Genomic DNA, 21,669 nt, shown 5'->3' with positions numbered 1-21,669 from the left:
TTTTAGTTCAATTTATTTCACTTTTCGTGCATGCATTCTATGTATTTTTAGAGCTATGTGTGTGTTGTTGGAGAATGATGCTGCTTATCTTTAATTTTACTCATTCAAACCACAAAAGAGCGGAAAAAATAATACTGAAAAGCAGAGTTACACCTTATATCAAAGCATTTCCTGAAGGAGAACATAACATCACAATGTTAAAGACTAATTTGGTTCTGTTTCTGCCACATTCAGTTGAATGATCAGAGGAACAAACAGACAAAAACCATCTGCCGATCGCTCCAGCCTGCTGCTCCGCCATTTCTGTCTCTTGCATTTTCATTCAAAGTGGTTCCTTGACTGTGCAAACATATCCTATGGATTTAGAATCAAGTCTTTATCTTTGTTATGGCTAAAAAAGGATTATCATCTGATGGCGGAAATCCGAGATCCAGATCACTGCCGAAATCTAATTAACTGCTCTTTGGCATGAAGCCTGTCTGCTCGGGCCAATTTGACAGAAATCCATTCATGAGCTTCAGAGAGATGCTGCTGAAAGGCAGAGACAGGAAAAATCCAACCTCCCACCAAAGGTTACAGGAGAGTTAGGACTCTGGTAAATGAATCATTTCGGCTCCAAGTGCAGCGTGTTTGTTGTGCAGCGCCGCATGACATGCAACTTCTGTGACAACAACATGAAGTCTGAGTGTTTTTTGGGTGGAAAGTCTGGAGAAGAGGTGCACCTTGACAAACTTTCAGTCCGTCTTTAATATTCAGCTGTGGTGGTCGCTGTCTGCTCTCTACTTCAGAAGCATTAGAAGCACTTTCTGCAGCTGCTTAGGGGAAGACTTTACTTTTATACTTGATTTTCTAACCCTGCAGATGCAATGAGTCAACTAATGTAAGCACCATCTCGAAATTAGGGACACGAAAGTTTATCTGACAATTAACTGTCATAAATAATTGCAATTCCCAATCCAATTGTCTATTTTTGTTAATTTTATGCCACCTCTGTTTTAGATTAGACCTTTGACTGCCACCATTTTGCTAAAAATCGAAAAAATTACCTCCTCCAACTTATCAGAGTCTCTTTTCTTCTTCTTTCCCTTTCGGCTTTTCCCTTCAGGGGTCGCCACAGCGAATCAATTGCCTCCATCTAACCCTGTCTTCTGCATCCTCTTCTCTCACACCAACTCCCTTCATGTCCTCTTTAAAACCGTGGCTGTGGTGTTTTACTTTTGCCACGAAATCCATGATGATAATGTCAATAGATTTTTTTCTCATGAAAATACAGTTGGTTGGAGATAAAAAGTCAAGCACTACAGCAGAAGAAGGGTGCCTAACAGGTAGAAAGTGATGTCTAAATAGGGCTTAAAATACAACATGCTGTTACAATCAGCTGTTTTAATTCAAATGGGCTTCTTCTGCTTGGTAAGTTTGTAGAATTTTGTACAAAAAAACCCCAGAAAACAAAGAGAAGAGTAAAACCCAAAAAAAGATAAAAGACAAAGAACAAGGACAAAAAAAAAAAATGTGGCAAAATGACAAAAATTCATATCATTCTAATACAGCAGTTAAGTCACGAGTTAAATGAAAGCAACTGTTGAAAGAAGATCTTATTAAATCTTGACTTTACAGGAAGCATGTAGGAAATACTGAAGTCAACTACAAGAAGGTTATTTGGTCTGATGAGACCAACATTCTTATTTTTTAGTCATCAGACGACACATTTAACACTGCACAACATCCCAAACCCACCATCCCCACTGTGAAGCATGGTGGTGGCAGCATCATAATATGGAGACGTTTTTCTGCAGCAGACCATGGATGGCTCGTAAAACTAGAATTAATGCGGCAAAGTACAAGGTAATCCTGGAGGACAACCTGATGCAGTCTACAAGAAATCTGCAACTTGAGAGAAGATTTGTTGAATAAAAGCGTACAGCTAAAGCTTCACAGAAAGACAATGAGGTCAATGTTCTGGAATGGCCACGTCAGAGCCTGGATCTCACTTGAATTGAAACTTTGTAGCTGGACCTGAAAAAGGCTGTTCACTCACAATCCCCATACAACCTGACAGAGCTTGAGCAGTTATACAAAGAAAATTGGGGTCAATACTTATGCTGTTACTAGTTTTACTTTTTTTTTTTATTTAGAAATCTGTCTTCTCACAGACATGAACAAGTCTTTCTCTGTAAATTCTTGTCAGAAAGCCAAATTATATTGACCATTGCTCAACGCCAAACTGCAGTAAAATGAGAAAATATCTCTACTTTTTAAAGGCACTGTAAGTAAATTGAGTTCCTTCAGGGGCCAGGGTTTTCCAGTAAAAGTCCTATTTATTTTTGCTGCAATTTAACTGGCAGTTGGAAACTTTCCAGGCTTAAATGGACGTGAGCCTCAATAAATCATCAGTGCAGAAGATGTGTTAGCATATGTGCTTCTTGCTTTGATGAAGCGATAAAAGGCTGTAGACCTTTAACAGTAAGGAAACCGGTAGTCTTTTAATAAACCTGATGAAACATTTAGCAGTTTAGAACAGTTCACATTGGGGACACAATCAAATAGTCTTATCTCTGCTTTATCTCTGCTTAGAAAGCTGCCAAACTGACTGAAATGACCTGGAAATTTGGTATATAAGCAACAGCCATGACAAGAACTAGCTGAATTCTTTAAATGCTAAAGAAAAGTTCTTCATTTCTTATCTGCTTGTGCATAAGATACACCTATCCATGTTTTAGAAACAGCGAGATAAGAAAGCCCCATTCCAGCAACATGAAAAATGATGCAACATCCACGACAGACCCAACACCGTCCACCAATGGATGATTACATTCACGTCTAGTCTGACTCCTAACACCACTTTTGTACGTCCTCTTGAATTCTCCTTCACATCTTTCTATGACTTCTTCCACTGACATCAAGAAAAAGTCTTTCAGAAAAGCCAGGGTGCATTTTTTTTGTCAAATTGACCATGCACCTCACATTCTTAAGTCTTCCATACAGCAGTGGTTGTAAAGATTCATGAATTATGTAGTCTTTAGAAACAATCACCAGAACAAACAGACTAAAAAAAGAGCACTTTATATCACGATACCTATCAAGTTTGAATGCAATGATGAAGCAGCAGACTGTTTTTACATCCCAGCCTACAGAGAAAACACCAAAAGCCATGAAATCTGTTTTTGTCCGACAGCTGACAGCTGAATTGTGACTGTGTATTCGCACTGTTTGCATACTTAGCTTAACCTTATGCAGATGCACACACAGACTGTTTCCGCAAACCTCACACAAACAGGATTATTATCTGCTTTAATGCCTTTATCTACATTCACCTCATACTGCCAGACTTCCTCCTCTGTCTTCACTCAGCTACTTTCCCCTCCTTATTCCCCTGGTTATCTGTTTTAGCGTGATAGATAGACATACATCATGCGCTTATCTCCGTTCAAACCCAACTCGCTGCTACAGACGGGCTGACCATCCTTCTGCCGGTGAGATACCACAGCTGAAGATGATGCATTTAGGGAGTAATGGATCATTTCACATCCTGCTACAGCTGGCAACAGGGAAAATACGTTAGAGCATATTAATACATTACAGCTCAGTAGAAAGACTCAGTTTAGTTTATTGGCAATCTAAACTAAAGTGTTTACAGCTCAGAGTCTCAAGAATCCAGCTTCACAGTTGGTTTATTCAGTGGCTTTTAAACTGCTCATGCTGCTGCTTAGCCTATATTAAATCATCTGACTTTATTTCAGTGATGCAGCTGGTTAACCAAACAGTCTTCTTGGTAAACCAGCTAATCGATGAGGCAAATGGGTTTACTTTTGGTGGACTCAGAGACAAGAATACAAAGGATTTATGGAAACCTGAAGTTTCTTTGGAAATACACAGTATAAATTGTTAGGTTGGAGTCACTGTTCCCAAAAATGTACTGTGTAAGCAGCAGCTACAAACGTATAAAATGAAGTACTACAATATAAAGTGTCTTTATCCGGACAGTCAACACACATGGCAAATGCAGTTTAGTTAGCTAGACCCATAGGCAGATTACTTTATGACCAATTAAATCGAATCAAGTTTATTTCTATAGGGTGTTTTAAAATGTTGACTGAAGTTCTGAGTGTGTGATAGGAATAAAAGCAAAAAGAAAGTCAGAAAATGGGATAAAAAGCTACTTATAAATCCAACTTGTAGATCCAGTAATTAAAACAAAATAAATACAAGACTTTAAAAAGTAAAATCACGAGGAGCACCCTTTAGAAACATTTTTGCCATGTAGGGACCTCCTCAGCCTTTTATGAGCCACAGTTTTGACCAATTTAATGGCCTGCAAATTTGCACTTGCAAAGAGAAGTCCTGTCACAGACCATTATTATAGCATTTTTGTGTTTTCACTTCTAATTGGTAAAGTTTAGGAACAAACTCTACTCGATAAAGTTCACAAAAGTAGCATGGTTTGTGGCCAACAGTCATTTAACCTTGTGAAGCCTCATATTTTACTCATTGTGAACTCATTTTTCACTGCAATATAAAGTCCTGCGCCTACACAACCGTTGCTGCAAGTAGAGACAACCCAAAAATGCCTTACATTTTTTCAAAGATACCTACATGTCTTACCAATGTTAGGGGAAAATTGAGAGTCTAAATACAATAGATATGTTGTTGCTTACATTTCATTTTTTTTCCATAATTGTCTACCATCTTTTCTTTGTAAAACTTGATTGCAATTCAGCCAAAAAGGCCCTGAAGTTTTTTCACGGTAAATCGTGGATTCACAATTAGGAAAAGGAACCAAGCACTTTTTGTGTGTTTTTTTAATGAAACTTTCATAAGAAAGCTTACATAGAAATATCACTATGTAAGCTTAGATTTGGTTAAGTTTCCCAATCAAATGACACATCACAAATGAGCGGATCGAGTAACGTCAGAAAGTCCAAAAAACATCAATTCTCTCAATTCGCTCTGATGATAGGTGTCACTTTGACAGTTTTCTTTGGGGGTTCAAAGGATTAATGAACTGATAACGTGTGAATCTTAGAAACATCAAAAGAAAAGTCACATTTAATTGAAAGAAGGAGGCTGTTCCAAAGGTCTGGAGGTGTCACAGCAAAGGCAGATCTCCCTTAACCACCAGTCTTGGCTGTGAAACAGTTTAAAGCAGTTGCTCTGATTATTGAGGTAAAGACTAGGGAAGCAGACTTTAAACAATAGTGCTTTTCAATACATAACTGATCAATCAATAGCACAAAGTAAGTATGACAAACACCATTTTATATACTGATAAAGCCATTTTAACAAAAACATGTGAGAGTACAGTTTCAGAAGACTACTGCACATCTGTAGTACTGAATTTTTTTGCGGGTTGTCATTAACTGTGACAGAAGGCTTTGTCATGGTGCCCATTGCAAGCTAAACCCCACAATGCTCCCTGCTTGCTAACATAGAACTCCCAGCAGTCTGAGTGACTGTGTCTTGTGGTTGCTATAATGTTAAATACAAACAAGATGCAATCTTACATCTCATCAAACAGTAAAAGTCCACCTAGTGGCCCAACAAGGTACTACAGTTAATCAACTTCTCTGACTTCCTTTCTCTGCCTTTCTTGCAAATGTACTTTCACTAATGGGGCAAAAGAAGCATACCATACGCACACAAACATAATTATAAATTGCACATAATTATAAATTGTGTCCAAACAGCAAAAATTTGTGACAAAAAGACAATTTTCTGATGCTAAAAAACACAAGGCTGATAGATTAAGTGCAGCTCAGTACATCTGGTGCAGAAGATGGCCTTGGAGTGATGTAACTGGTAGCAACGAGTCGAGTGAATTAAATCCACATCTAAGGTTTGCAATGGTAGAAAATGTACCATGAAGTCTGTTGTTGGTCTTAAGTGCACCAATATATACATTTACAATTAAGTATAGAGACACAAAACATACATTTTAGCATCCTTGGTAGGGGCAGAGCAAATAAGTATGTGTATTTATGAAGTAGCAGGGATGCTATTACCGAAGTAATTACTCCAATTTTTTGCTTCCAGTTAGGAATCTTAACTGTGAGAAATCTTAAAGGTTAAACATATAACTGAAGAAAAGTCAAAAGCAAAGCAGAATTTGTGTGTCTTGAATCTGGATTTTTAAACATGTCAAGGATTCATATTCCTCTGAAGTCTCTAGTGGAGCTGAAACTGCACAAGAAAAACAAGCAAAACGACTTCATTTTTTGAGGCTACATTTCTTCACTAGACTGAGAGTCTCTTACAAACATTCTCTCGCCGTGCTCCCTTTCCTCGTTAATGAGCTCTCTATTCAGCACCGGGGACGTCTCCCAACACAAACACAAACCGAAAGTCGCCGTCTGGTCCGGCTCGGCCTCAAAGCGGTAGCGCGGCACACACGAACAAAGAATCTGTCTGGTGTTGTGAAGGCAGCCTCCAGGCTCCAAGTACAAAGCCGGGGAGTGACTCACTTGATCAGAGGACGAGGGAGATACTTTCCTCGACCCACCGTCACTGTGATCTACCGAAGAGACAAAACAGGACACTTTCTGGCGATGAGAGGCTGGTTGTGATGTACGAAGTTAATAGGGACTAATGGTAGCATCCGTGAAAATGCAAAGCGAGGAAAAATCCCCAAGATAAGATGACTTTCAAATGGATAAGCGGTGTCAATGACTGTGCATGGTTTTAATTAAACTCAGTAGAGTTTGCTGGATTTACCAATACAGATTTGTTAGTTGAAAGGCATTTAAAATGGCCCAATGCACCACACGACTCCAATTTTGCAGGTTTAATTTAATAACTTCACTTCAGAAACGAAATTCCGTGACTTCACACTCTCTGGATCAAGATTCAGAAACGCCAAGCTAAAAACAACTAATATTCCAAAAGCTTGACATTTTAGTGATGCGATTGCCACATTACAGCAATAATATGCACATAAACTCCTCATTAAGTCTACACTTAGCTTCAACCAAGTTAAGATGAAGATTGGGTGTTAATTATATAAACCAACCAATTAATTAGCAAGCCTCCGGGTCATAATTAAATGTTATCACAGTGCAATTAACAGTACTGTTTTCATGCATCTGCTGCTACCGAGGACAAAACAATTCAACGTTCGCTACTGCTGGAGAGTTAAGCCAGAAAACATGATTATACACTCGCTGTGAGGGCGACAGTGTGTGCTTTTGTCCAAGCAGGTTTCTGTCTATGTGTGAGGGAATTTATTGTGAATGAATAAGCTATTAGAGGCTGCAGGCTCAAAAACAGTCTGAAATCTAACTGTTGGCACAAATAAAGACCATGTTGCATTAAGGAGAGACTTCTAAGAGAGTCTCTTCAATTTTTTATATGGACATTTACAGTTTTGGGCAGTTTTTTGATGGCTAACATGCAAATACATTATTATTCCCCTTTTTATTAGTTACTACCTGTAAGATCTCAAACCTGTCTCCTAAAAATTAAGCTAATATACAGCTGAAATGCATTTACATCTTGAATGAAACCAATTTTGTCCTCAAAAGGTGAGATGGATTAGTAATAAACGCTTGCAGTCTGAAGGAGACAGTGTCAGCTTTGTGTCCCATGTGGGATCATTATATTTGTACTTAAACGTTGCTGTTTGGTTAAGTTTAGACTACAATTTAAAATAAAAGAAATAACAAAAATAAAGTAAAAAGCTGGCAATTTGGGTTTTTTTTAAACTGCGAATACAATTTTGCTCGATATCTGTAATTGAACAAAAAAGGAAAAATCTCCTCAATATATAATATATACAACCCAATAATGGCAAAAATTTACTAAGACTGAAATGGGATTGTTTTGTTTCCATGTAAAAATCCAGATTTTTTTGTTTTTTTGTGGACATTTATACTTATGGCAGTCTTTTTAGGGTTCACTTTTTATTTTTTATTTTTTTTACTACATCCTATCTGAAATTTAACAAAGGGAAAATCTCCTTAATATATCCTCTCAAATAATACGTTTTGCCCACTTAAGTACAACAAATAGTGCAATTTTCCCAATCAAACATGGTAAAAGAATGAATTATAATTGTTTTGTGTGCATGTAGAAATCCTTTTTTTTTTTTTTTTTTTTTTTTTAAAGTGGACATTTACACTTTGACAACAGGCAAATACTTTTTTCCCCACATTTTTCTAGTCAATCTGAATGCTCAGCAGTAACATGTTCAAAAAATGTGAGTTAAAACGCATAATTTCTTACAGTGTCATCTCACTAACCTGATGCAAGCATCTCATATTGATTAGTTGACTGTAAAGGAGCAAAAGTAAAGCAATAAGTAATGTTTTTAGAGTTTTTTTTTTTAAATTGCAGCATTAATAAAGAAGGTGCAACTTGTAGTTTTAATGATGTAGAAGCAATATTAGTTATATGAGCAATGGATTACAGTTGTGCTTGTTGGGGAAAGCAGCCAATTCTTTCTGGTATGTCTTATAGTGACTATGGGAGAAAAATACAGCTAAAAACAGTGGCTATTTGACTCGGATTTATCAGGAACTCCAAATGATGTGTTTAAGCATGTATTAGATCTGCAGAAAATCAACTGTTTGCTAACCAAAGCTGACTAAAAAAAAAAAAACTGTATAAAACCCAAAGTAAGTGTACACTTCATCTTGCAAAGCCATGGTTAAACATTCTAGCAGATCTTCCCTGCTTTGGTTGGATTAAATTCACAAAATAACTCAGTCAAACATTCTAAGTAGCTACACAGAACAGATTTCTCCACTAGGATTGACACATCTTCCTCCAGATATCCTGAAACCCTTTAATTTGATTGAAACCATCAATAACTTCTTATCAATCCTGAAAGTCTGGTTCAAAGCCGTCTGTCTGCTCACACAAACAACAGCACATATCGCATATCAGTCCCTCTGCTGAGGCAAAGGTCAGCTCAACAATAACCAGAGAGAAGCGGCGTACTACATGCTTGTGTGTAGAAACACGGAGCATGCTGCCGTATGGCCTTTTCCTGGTTCGACAAACAGCTCCGATGACCTTTTTGGGGCGAGTTCGGTTCAAAAATGCTAAGCAGTCTGCTTTTCCCACAGAACTGGAAGTCACGGTAACGTTCAGGTGACAGGCTCAGAGCTGGAATAATTGCACACGATGAAAAATGTTGCCTTATTAGCGCCTCCAGCAGCTAATTGTGGGGCCAGAATGTGTCTCATTATCTGACTCATGCATGCTCGGTTAACGACGATCGCTGTATATGGGAAAATGTTCCGATTCTTATAATGAAACAGCAACTTAGAATGTGGCAGCAGAAATGACCCCGTGATTATTTTCCTCCACATATTAGCTATTAGAGCTTGTTGTGTAAATGAACATGACGCTGTCACATTTGAAACCTTCATTTCATAATGAAAACGTTTCCTGACCAATTATTTTTCTGTTTAATGCTAAAATTTTCATGAAAACTCATCATTTTTCACTATTGATGATTCTAAACAAACAATAACTACAGCTCTACATTGTGTGTTCACTAATCAGTCCCTCCAGGATTTCGCGGGCGTTTTTCGTGATTGTTGCGGCCGAAAATGCCTGAATTCGCTTTTCTAAAAAAATTGCGATAAAAGTTGCGATGTTTTAAGCTTATTTGTTGTGATAAAATTGCCGGAGACAGTGACAATTGCTAAAAAGCTGCATTATTTCCCGCTTGTAGAACATGTTTCAACCCTGTAATTGACAATATTTATTCCGAAATTAATTATTTAACGTTCCGACCCGTGACGTACGTGCATTACGTTTGCGCTGGGAGCTGCTATGATTGGTTGAACTTACGGGAGGCGGGCCAAAATTGCGAGAAAGTTGCGGTGATTGGACAAAATTGCAAGGCCGCACAAAATTCGCAGCGATTGGTTGATTTCGCGTGAATTTGCGCGATCGCAACATCGCGAATTCCTGGAGGGACTGACTAATACATGAAAAAAACATGTGAATATGTGAAATGTCCAATTTTTTTCATGAACAAATCCACGTAAATAGCGAACACAAAAAGATGGCGCCATTTCAGTCTTACATTGCACAAGCTGGTGCACAATTTAATCCTTTTCTTTTCTTACATTAATTGTAATTTACACACTATGCTTCACTTGATGGTCATTTTATTGTTGATAATTTATTCCTTATTGATTATTCTGTTGATTATTGTATTTTATAAGAAAGTGATTAATTAAAAATATAAGTAAAGACATCAAGGAAGCATTGGATAAGCATCCATTCTACATTATTGCATTTTTCTACACATTTTGTTTAGTTTATTAATTTTTTCTTGTCAAGGCAAGTCTTTATTCTTTTTAACATGATGTCAACTTATTTCTTCATTTGCAAGTGTTGTTTATATTATCTAGTGTCATTTTCCAGGCTGCCTTATATTAATTTTGGAGGAAGGGTCAAAGTTATGTAGTTGTGTATTAACAATGTTAAAGATATTAGACATATAAAATCACTAAACAAGTTTAAAAAAAAATAGTTAGCAAATAAAGTTACCTAAACGTGGATATACTCTATTGGCTCAAACAGAGAAAGAGCATGAAGTACATTTTACATATATCAATTTAGATTTTTATATAATTTCCTCAGCAAATATTGTTGAAACCCTACGAAAACGAACAGCATCTTTCATTCTTGCTTTTTTTGTTCTATTCTTGTTTTTTTTTGTTTTTTTTTATTAAATTAGATCCAACCGTTCTGCCAATATCTTAAGGTTGGAGTGTGGTACATATGCATATAAATTGATGTCTATTGGAAGCACGTTTGCCATTTGTGCAGAAAGGTGAAAATAATTCGCACATTATTTTGCTTTATTTTTATCATTCCAGTGACTACAGCCAGAGTTGTAGTCACCACCTGTCAGAGTTTGTGGAAGCCATCTCATTCTGCAGTTTATAGAGGAAACACGCCCCAAAAGCAGCTGTTTTATGCGTCATGTGAGTAGGTGTGATCTCTAATCTGATTGGATAATAGATCTGTGATGAAATTCAAAGTAATTAAAGTAAATGTAGATGGAAACTCAAATACGTTGCTCAGTTTCAGTGTCTGGTATGGATGACTGCTTGTGTATCTCTGAATTGAGACGTTGTCAAATAACGTTCGGAAAATCCCGTGTAGCTGTTAACTTTGTTGACTCTTATCTACAGCTCTGACCTTTTTGCTGTTGCATTTCAAGCCGGTGGCAAATGAGTTTACACAATGCTGATCAAGCCTATCAACATGAGCTAAATCTGGCTGTATTTTGCAGCAGACCAGAGTGTTAAATTTGCTTTCTGTCTGAACCAGCAATGGTAGCAACAGTAGGCTGCAGGACCTGTCAGAACTTGTAGTGGAAAAACGCAGGATGCATTGGAGAAAGTCTCTAATGCTCCAGATAAAAAAAGTAACTGACATTGAAGAATGATTGTATTATAAATACAGAAAGAAAATAGTGAAGCATGTGTGAAAAGCATGCATCAACAGCGTTTGTGATTATTCTGACTGTCAGAAGGGGGAGACAAAACTGCAGGTTTAACGGCATCTTTTATTCCATTTATTCCTGTCTTCTAAACAACTGGGGATGTCCTGATCAAGGCAATTACTGCATGACCAATATCTGCACAAACTTCATTTCAAATCCTTCATTCATTTCCACTGCCACACAGCTCTTTACATTGACACATTTTCTGAAAAAAGGTGGCATCATTATTCATAAATGCCACCTAGATATAAGCTATTCCAGTTATTCCTAGTTTGAGTAAGCATGTGTATTGGGCAGATGTCATTGACCACCACATAAGACTTTGTCATGGTGCCCCCTGCCAACATAAAAATGTCAACCTCAACCTGGTTATTATAATATTAAACAAGAGAATCATTAACCCTTAGATGCATAAGTAGGTAAAAAATGATCCATCGCGGTCGTTTGACAGTAGCAACGGAGGAAAACAGTCAACAAAATGCATGTTGACATTCGTCTATGGCTGTTCTGTGTAATATTCTTCTTTTTCAATTGTAAAAAATGTTCAAAATCTGTTATAAAGTGAAAAATAAACATACTTCAAACAAAATCATTCTTGTGTGGACAAAAATACAACCAAAACGACAAAAAGTGATATAGAAACACATTTATTCTTTTGTGGGTCATTTTTTTACCCACTTAAGGAAGAGCGTAGAGTCCAACAACTCGTGCATCTAAGGGTTACGCAGGTCATTAAGCACCACAGGCACCAAATTCTTGGCAATGGTACCCCTTTATTTGATAAATCCCTGCAATGATTTTAGCTTGCCATCAGGAAACGACCTGCCTCCTCTGGTCACTACAGTAATAAACTGTAAGAAGCTCTACCTGGTGGCACAAACAGGTACTACAGCTCATCTACAATACTTGAAGCTTGTATCATGTAGGAAAATGGTATCAGCAATTACAAAATATTAAAAGACGTACATCGGATTAGAGACAAAAACCTTCTTCCTTCCTTAGTTCACGATGATGTCGTCAGTAACATTTTTCGGACTTCAGAGTTTTCATAAGTTAAGTAATGCGTGAAGCACAATGTGCCAAATATTGACTTTATGTAAGAGGACATGAAAAATGGGATTTAGCAAGTGTGCAGATTCATTGTGCAAAATTAGAACAGTAAAGTCTCATTTATTTTGTTAACTACTCAGAATTACACTTTCAGTTTATTTTAAACAGTGTTGCAGCCATCTACTGTCATTAACTGACCCTTTCCTCAACCTTGTTTTCATAAAGCTCCATGTAACTCCTCTAAATAATTGCAGAGAGAACTTTGGAGAATTACAGTACAATAAAAAAAATAAGAGAAAAGAGAGCAGCCAGAGTTGTCATGGTTACACATCTAGCCTGTGCCTAAGAATCATTGTGGTACAAAGAAAGGCTAATATAAGTTTTATGAGATTTTTTTTCCAGTGGTATCTTTCTCACAGTGCTGCAGAATATACAGGAATCATTTGCCACACTTCTCATGCTTTGTCAGTCCCTGATACGCTTCAACCTTTCCTGGCGGAAAAAACCATCTGCTGCAGACTGAAAGAAGCTGCATGGTTCACCACAGAGAACAAGAAGGTTTAAGTTAGGAGATGAGGGTTTTCAAAGGAGTCACTGAGAGCTGCGCTACAACATAAGATTCATAGGTTCGCAAGGTATGTTCAGTCTAAAAATCAGACTTTCCAGAAGTGTCATGATTGTGGTTCTCCTTTGGCCTGATACACCACTATGGTAACGGATGCTGCACAGCTACAGAGGAGGTTCTCTTCAGAGTTTGGGATTTAAATCATCTGTAAAAAGTGCCACATTTTCACCGACTCATTTCCTGACTGTATTCTCCCTGAGTGACCCAGATTCTCAAATGAGGGAATCCGTTATATTTGCAAACCTGATCAGCTGCACATGAGTAGGATAGGTTGCAGGAAATAGACTGCTAAATATCCAGAATGACAAAATTGAGGGCGCTGTTGATCGCAGCCTGGAAAAACCTCACAGAATCTCTAAAATGACTCAAAACATGTCCAGAATAACACAAAACCTTGGAAAAAGTACTCAGAAATTATTTTTTAAAAACGTAAAATTGACCAAAGTGTCCAAAATGACTTGAAACTTGTGGAACCTGATGATGGCAGAGTGGAAACCCTCCATGTGTCCAAAGATAGAGCTACAACTGATGAACCTGCAGCTCTGATAAGCATCCTGGAGATGCTGTTTTACCTCCAACATCAGCCGTTTAGACCATTTGGTGCAGAGAAAAAGTCAGACTATGCTTCAATTGGCTTATTTTTGGAGCATGCACAGTTCATAACCACTATCATTAAACCAATTATCTCTGATTGGGGTTTTGGGATTATTCATGGCAACTAAGGCAAAGAAAACCCAGCTAAGTTAAACCTGCATCATAATAAATCTCAGACCCCGATGGGCAAATACAGATGTTCCTAAAATCAAAGCAAATATTACTTCCACTTCCTGGCCTTCCTGATTAAAATATCTTTTATAGCCAAAAGACAAATCCAAACACACTGCAAGACCTCTATATACAATAACATGCACTGTAAAGTAATTAAAAGTAAAGTCAGCGACTCAAATTCAATATAGTTTGTCAATTTCTGCAAATTTCTCCTCATAGTCTGCGAGCCGTCTGTTCTGTGTGTGCACCAGAAAAACACCCAATATTTGTACACAGCTCTGGCTCCGTCAATGGTAAGCAAACAAAGTGGCTCAGATGGATCCACAAAACATTATTCCAGCATATCTCTTCCACGATCTAGGTTTTGATTCTTGTGCACAAGACAGAATTAAAGGGAAGGCAAGGGTAGACAGAGAGCAGTAGAATGATACTAATAACTATCTTAGTATACTAACTAGCCACATAATCTTCCTCCAGAATCCCAGACTTCTCAACCACAGACGGAAGTTTCTCTGTATATTCCTTTAAATCAGTCTCTCTCCAGCAGTAATTCTCTCTCATTTTCCCACCTGGCAGAAAATAAACCAAGGAACCTTTCATCATCTTGACTTTCACTACATCTGATAAACAAATGTGCAAATTATAGCATAGCTGGCTCATAATCACAAGAATCTAAATTGTAGCCACTCATCACTACAATCCTACCAAGAGGCAAGTAATAAAGGGGTTCAGTTTGTAGGAGGAGTACACGTGGAGCTCTGCACTTCAGCCAGGTATATTTATTAAAGAATTAAGCTTCCTCCCCGACCCCTGTGGTTGACTAAGGAGGGAAAATGCTCTGCAGTTCCTCCACGTATCGCCGAGAAACGGCGCCAACTACTCTCAGAGGAGGCGATGGACGAGCGCTGAGCCTTGAAATCCCGTTTTCACAGCCTTTTCCCACAGAGGATGCAACTCATGACTAACATCAGCGGCTATAAATAATGTTGTGCGCATTGAATCCTGATCAATAGGCTCCTTGCATGGAAAAGCATGCCCGGAGTGAAGGCAGGAACATGCAGAGAGAGGGATGATTCAAGAGAGGAGAAAGCCCAGAGTGCACATTTCTCATGAAAGAGAGGAAGGAAGGAAGGAGTGGAAAGGGAATGTGTGAAGGTGGAGATGTAGAGGAGGAAGCAGCCAATCGGATAAATGAAACTCTGACATCAGATGACGTTAGTGATACTGAAACTCTTCTATAGCCTTTGTAGGTTCATCCAGGCTTCCTTTGGGCATGCTGGGATGATATTTACCCTTCAGCATGAGTTTTTCCTTCATTTGAAGGTTGCTTATGGTGAAAACTCATTGCGTTTTGTGGTTGTAATAACCTTAAAATCGTAAAGAAAATTTGTTGTCAGGTTAGAAAACATTTACCTCAACCCCTTCTATAACTAGATGCCCTAGAAGTTTTATGAGCCAGTAGTTATTTTATTCAGCTTTTCTACTCCAACTGAGAAACCAGTACTCATCAGGCTCAAACTTTAAATAATCCTGCCCCCTCACTGCCTGCTGCTTGTGGTTTGAGCCAGAATGAGCAGCTTTCTAGAGCTGCTTCTGCTAACTTTTAAATGTCTCAGCAACAAAAAAAAACAAAAAAAAAGCACCATAAACATTCTGCTGATGACCGTAAGAGTGAACACAAGAGTCTTCATGCACTCCCAGCATCTGATGAACTGAAGATCCAGTGGATTACTTTTATCATTGATGGCAATGTCACCGCAACAATGACAACATTTTTAGTGTCAGAATGTTCTGTGGCTAAATGTTTGCTTGAGTCTGAGCTCTGTGGCAATTGTCATGCTACTGGACATGCAGAGATTACTGAAATTTTAAGAGCAATTTTGAGTGGTTACTGCCGTTTACTTCTCTCCTGTTCTCTGTGCCCACATACACTGCATTTTAACAGCCAAATTCCCAATAAAGCTGCCTTCCTTTACATATATTTCCATTTCTGTTGTCATAACAGTACAAATATGAAAGAGTGACTGAAATGCAGCCTATTAAAAGTACATGTTGACCAGCAGTCACTTCAGAGGAATGTCTGAGATGAACTACTGACTTTAACCATGTTGTCTGACAAATTCAAACGCATGTCTTAAAAACAATTGCTGTGCTGTGAATTCTGCAATATTTCCATGTAAAATGATTATTCAGAAAGTCCTGGTGTCACACACTTATTCAGCACTGTTCGGTCAACTGTTTTGCTTCATGTTTTCAATCACAGACTCAGAGAGAGTTTTCTTCCTGAAAGGGGTGTGGACAGCAGCAACTCAACTATGTTTAAAGGTATAAACACAGAAACGGGCCATTTAGAACAAAACCAGGAATTATGCGGTCATGGTGAAAACATTGAAAGACACATTACGGAGACACACAAGACTTTCATTAAATATTGGATATTTAATGGCGCCAGCCAAATCTGATAATCATTATGATGATGATGAAGACACTAAGTTGTCTTAATCACCAGAGGAACATGGTGCGTAATTAGAAGCTGTGAGTAATTGCAGGCGTCAGGGCTGAGACTGGGAGTGGAAAAAGAGCAAAAAAGAGAAATTAAAGGGAAAGATCTGTGACTTTAAGGGCCACTTCAATGATTTTGACCTCTGAACTCTGCTGAAGAGCACATGAAGGGAAATGTTAAAGCAAAGATCAATAAAGCATCACATTATCTTTGGTGATGGATTCCAGGAGTGCTCCAAATAAGTGCAAATTGTCTTATAGCATTTGTTTTGTTACTGAAAACACAGTTAAACTAATTGCAGCAGCTTTTTTTTAAAAATACACTTTATATGTGTCTGGTTAAAGCTCCAAACACCGCAGCCTGGATGGACTGTGCGTCCTAAGCGCGTCTTACCAAGCCCCACTCCAACGACGATCCTCCCCGCCAGCAGCACCTCTTTCCCGGGCGCGGCGCTCAGCACGATCCCGCCGACGGTGAAGAAGAAGCTGGCGAGCAGGATGCACACCCTGCGCCCGAACAGCCCGTTGAGGAAGCCGCCCAGCAGCGCGGAGAGGGCGGCCGCGGCCACAGTACTTGATATGAGCAGCTCCTGCCACAGCGCGCTCAGCTCCAGCTCCCTCTTCAGCAGGAGCATCGCCCCGGAGATCACCCCGGTGTCGTAGCCGAACAGAAAGCCCCCCAGGGCGGAGAACACGGCCAGGACGTAGACGAATCCGGGCGTGACATCCTGCTGGAACTGCTTGCGGGCAGCCCTCTCCAGGTCGCCGGTGGAGGAGGTGGATGCTGCCGCTGAGGATGCTGCTGCTGCTGCTGCTGCTGCGGGAGCTCCGGCGGTGGAGGATCCAGCCGATGCGCCCTGGCTGCTGATGCTGGCGCTGGATGGAGCTTTGATGAGACTCCGCTCGCCTCCATCGTTCACTTTCTTCCACCTCTCGCCCATCAGGTTGCTCATACTACGGAGGTTGTAGTCATGGTCGAGCTGCTTTCGCGACATATGGGAAACACAACACCGGACAGGGCTGCTGGAGTTCTGTTCTTCCAAGTGAGAAAACACTCAACTAAGTTACCCTCTTTCAATCGTGGAGCCACTTTCAGAGGGGCGGGGGGGAAAGTTGCTCTCCAGCCCTTTTGTGCGCGTTTAGGAGCGCTTCACATGCCTGTTGGTCCTGATGGGAGAGTTGGAGGAGAGTGGAGAGGAAAAAGCTACGAGAGGAGGAGTGTAGTGGAGCAGCTCGTCACCACCAGCGTCGGCATGACGCAAGGAAATGTTTTGGAAGCGTGCGAGTGAAGAGAGAGAAGGGCATCATTTTTGGAGAGGATTTTAGTCTGCTGAGATTCAGTTCAATTGTGACACTTTGCTGCTTCTATTTTTAGCCCCCAAGATGATCAAGCTCAATGAGAAATGTAAAAAAGCAGAAAACAGCACTGGAATATGGCACAGTGATAATGTCCACATATAAGCTTTACTTTGTAAGAATGCTTTATATATAAAAAAAAAAACACGGGCAGCGTTTTATTTCTCAAATGTTCTTTTAACCATGCTGCTCCTGCCTTTGGCAAAACTGGAGAACAGCTTCCCCCTGCAGGCCTGGCTGCAGTATTACAGCTTTGTGGAGCTCAATGACATCCAAACGAATTAAATTTGCACATTTATTGAGCTGTAGCATGCCCTTAATGCTTTTTCCAGACTTATCATGATGAAAAATCCCAGAACAATCATGCGGATATGGTGAATTTTAGGGCTTTTTTTTTAAATCGATAGTTTTAAAGCCACAGTCCATCGTCAGATATTAAAGATTCCACCCAGCAATAACAGGTTTTTTAAATGCCAGATATTCAACAGGTTAATTAAAAAATTACAACAATGTTAAATATGTTGTAAAATGGAACACTTTTCAAAATTTGCAGGAATTTTAAAGGATTATTAAGTTCCTGAGATCCTAATCTCAAAATTCTAGAAACAGACATCTTTATGATAATATACAGATGAAAAAAATACAGAATTATCAAACAGAACTGATGACTCCCATCTCAAACACAATATGCCTTAAAAAATATTTTTAGAAACTACAGGAGATGACTAATGCCACCATTTTAATGTTTTCAAATAGCCATTCAATAGATTTAATATTTGTTTAAACAACTGGAAAGCATTTTTGTTCCCTTTCTGTTTTTTGGCCCTGGCCTAATTATTTGATTTAAAAATATTAATACATACATTATTATTTTTTTAAAAATGGTATATGCATCTTAGGGAAGAAGTTAAAAAGGAACAAATTGTGAACTGGAGCTTTTTTTATTGTGGTAATACTTTATAAGTAGGCAAGCTAATACGAGTTGGCTTGCAAGCTCCTCCAACAAGATGGAAAGGTCAAAGCAAGTACAGAATTGATTTATAGTCATTTTGATGCAAAATTAACTTTTGCTTAATCAAAAACATTTTCAGCAGTGTATACACAATTTGAGGGTTATTATATTGCTTGAAAAGATATTTAATACAAAACTTAACGTTCCCTTTTACCAGGTATCCCACTTTATGAATATAATTTAATCTTTAAATCAGTAAAGTCAGACTTGTAGACTGCCACAACTAAAGAGATTTGTAGCCTTTGAGATAATGTGAATTGCATCCAATTTGTCCTCTGATAACACCAGAATAAACTGGTACTATTACAAACATAGCAGAATTTCTTTAACAGAAAAGCCAAACATGTAATTGTTCAGATACAAGTATTTCAACCATTTAACAGTTCTGCTGGAATAATGATGATTTTTACAGCCTGACCAGTACTGGATTTTTGGGTACAATATCAATTTTAGAGAGTAAGAAAGCGTATCTACTTGTGTTCACTTATGAATCACTTTCATTTAGCTGTAACATAGCACCAATAAATGCGCTATGTTTGTAATTTTTGCTTGAAAACCGCTTGAAATGACTAATCAATATCAAATATCTCCAATCATCTAAAGGTAAGGCAACACAAACCTCTCTTTTTAGGTGAACAAAGTGTATAAATGTCCAATCAAAACCATTACTCTTCACACACACACACACACACACACACACACACACACACACACACACACACACACACACACACACACACACACACACACACACACACACACACACACACACCACACACACACACACACACACACACACACACACACACACACACACACACACACACACACACACACACACACACACACACAGTCTTCCTCATCGTCTACCTTCTCTACTACTGATCAAGCTTCAAACACAGAAAACCTGCGTCAACATGCTGCATGGCTGTAGTCCGCCGAAGGGACACAGCTGTAAATGCATCCACGTGTGGAGGATCAATATGTGGACAGCGGTGTCACACAGAATGAGAATGCTCTGACAATGGGCCATGATTGAGCCCATTGGAGAAGAGGTTCTTGACATTGTCGTGTACAAGGTTTCAAAGTGAAAACTTAGAATGTTTCTTGCAGGGAAATTAACCTTCTGACTCTGACTGAATTAACCTCTTTCAGACACAACAGATTAGCAGAAATTGGAAACATCACTGCTAAAATTTTGCAGTAGCACGAACATTAGACCCAAATATATACACAAGAAACCCCATCAAATGTACTGCAAATATTGACATTTCCAGTGCAATCATGCAAACTCCTTTCACTTTCACTATGCTGCCTGCTATCTAATAATCTTTTACTTCTTAGAAATCTACTGAGCACATTTTATCTCCAAGAGGGTAAAATAATTGCAGGATGACTAATCTAAAAGTGTGGCCTGGGGGCAGCATGCAGAGCTCATACACCTGCACAGTAAGCATGAAGATAATAGTAATTTCAGGATGAGAGCCCCCCCCCACCACCACCAATTTTTGTTTGCTTTTTAGAGCTGCTTCTGCTAACTTTAAAATATCTCAACTATGAGCAAAACACACCAAATGTTCTGTTTGCTGCAAGAGCGAATACAGGAGTTTTCATGCACTCCCAACATCTAAGGAACTTTTACTACTGGTGGAAATGTCACAGCAACAGCAGGACAAACCTCAGTGCTCGCATGTTTATGCTGCTAATGTGGCTAACTTGCTAGCTTTACACATAAGCCCATAGATCAGAGCTCTGTGGAAATTGAAAAGCTGAGGAACCTTCAGAGATGGTGGAAACTTTAAGACTGATTTGAAACCTGTAAATAAGGAATTTTTATGTCGCCTGTTGTGCTTCAATTAAACCTAAACTCAGCTGGTGTTTAATTCTGTTAGCTTCTCCCTTCTTTGTGTGGTCATGCAAACTGCTTTTAATATAGCTGAATTCCCAATAAAGCCGTTTTCATTTACATGTTTTCCTGTCTCTGCTGTCAGTCCAAGGAGAGAATATGGAACAGAGACTGAAATTTATCCCATTAAGAGCTCATGTTGCCCCAGCAGTCACTTCAGAGCCATTTTCAATCTGTTGCTACACTAAAGCTGTAGTGTTGTCTAAGGACGCACTACAGACAATTTAAAAAACAAAAAAACAATTGTGTTGTAAATTTGGCAATATTTCAATGTAAAATGAGCACTCAGAGAAAGTAAGTGGCAATAGAAGGTCCTCTTTTGTTCAGTGTTGTCAAACACAGAGTTTTCTTCCTGAAGGGAAGCTACATACACCGAAACAGCCCATTTACAACCGACCTAAAACAAGAAGCTATACAGTCATGGTGAAATGAACACCGTTTGCAATGTTTTGAGCTGAAAAATTTAAAGACATATTCTGGTGATATGTGAGACTTAAATTAAATATGGGGCCTTTAAAGGCACCCAACCAAATCTGTTTATAGTCCTAATAGACCCTGTGCACGTCAAAATGCTAACTTCCGGGTTCTGACCGGGAGGGCTTACAGGTCCTTCCGGAGGCTATTTCGCAGCATGGATAACATGGAATCAAAAAAGAAAAACACCGTTTTCTCAGCAAAACAAAAAAATCAGATTTCAGTGTGTTCAAGGTCGATATGGGAGGTACTGTAGTGTACCATTATGTTCAGCTTCTGGTGTTTATACAGTTCTATAAGCCTTCACCGTGTTCCAAAAGACCGGCATTTGCGGGCTCAGTGGATTGCCAAAATTGGACGAAAAAAATGTTTCACACTGAGCTGAGGATCGAGAATATTAGTGCATAGTCACTGATCAAACAGCAAATATCTGATAAACTATAACAACAATCCGTGCACTCTTCAATCATTTGTTATTCCATTTTGACACCTAATCAAATATAGAGGAAATC

The 21,669-nt window shown here is 38.8% G+C and overlaps 1 protein-coding gene across 1 annotated transcript in view; it reads right to left on the bottom strand.

Annotated features, from left to right (window-relative positions):
• LOC110968179 (proton myo-inositol cotransporter) overlaps nt 1-17,715 on the bottom strand; it is a 108,842-nt gene extending 91,127 nt beyond the window's left edge. The window contains exon 1 of the mRNA XM_022218025.2: nt 16,804-17,715. Coding sequence (XP_022073717.2) covers nt 16,804-17,404 — 601 coding nt within the window. The 5' untranslated portion in view covers nt 17,405-17,715. The remainder of the gene's footprint in view (nt 1-16,803) is intronic.
• Between the last annotated feature and the right edge of the window lie 3,954 nt (nt 17,716-21,669).

Source organism: Acanthochromis polyacanthus, chromosome 1 (genome assembly GCF_021347895.1).
Source record: "Acanthochromis polyacanthus isolate Apoly-LR-REF ecotype Palm Island chromosome 1, KAUST_Apoly_ChrSc, whole genome shotgun sequence".
Lineage (NCBI taxonomy): Eukaryota > Metazoa > Chordata > Actinopteri > Pomacentridae > Acanthochromis > Acanthochromis polyacanthus.
This window is presented reverse-complemented; position numbering and strand designations above follow the sequence as displayed.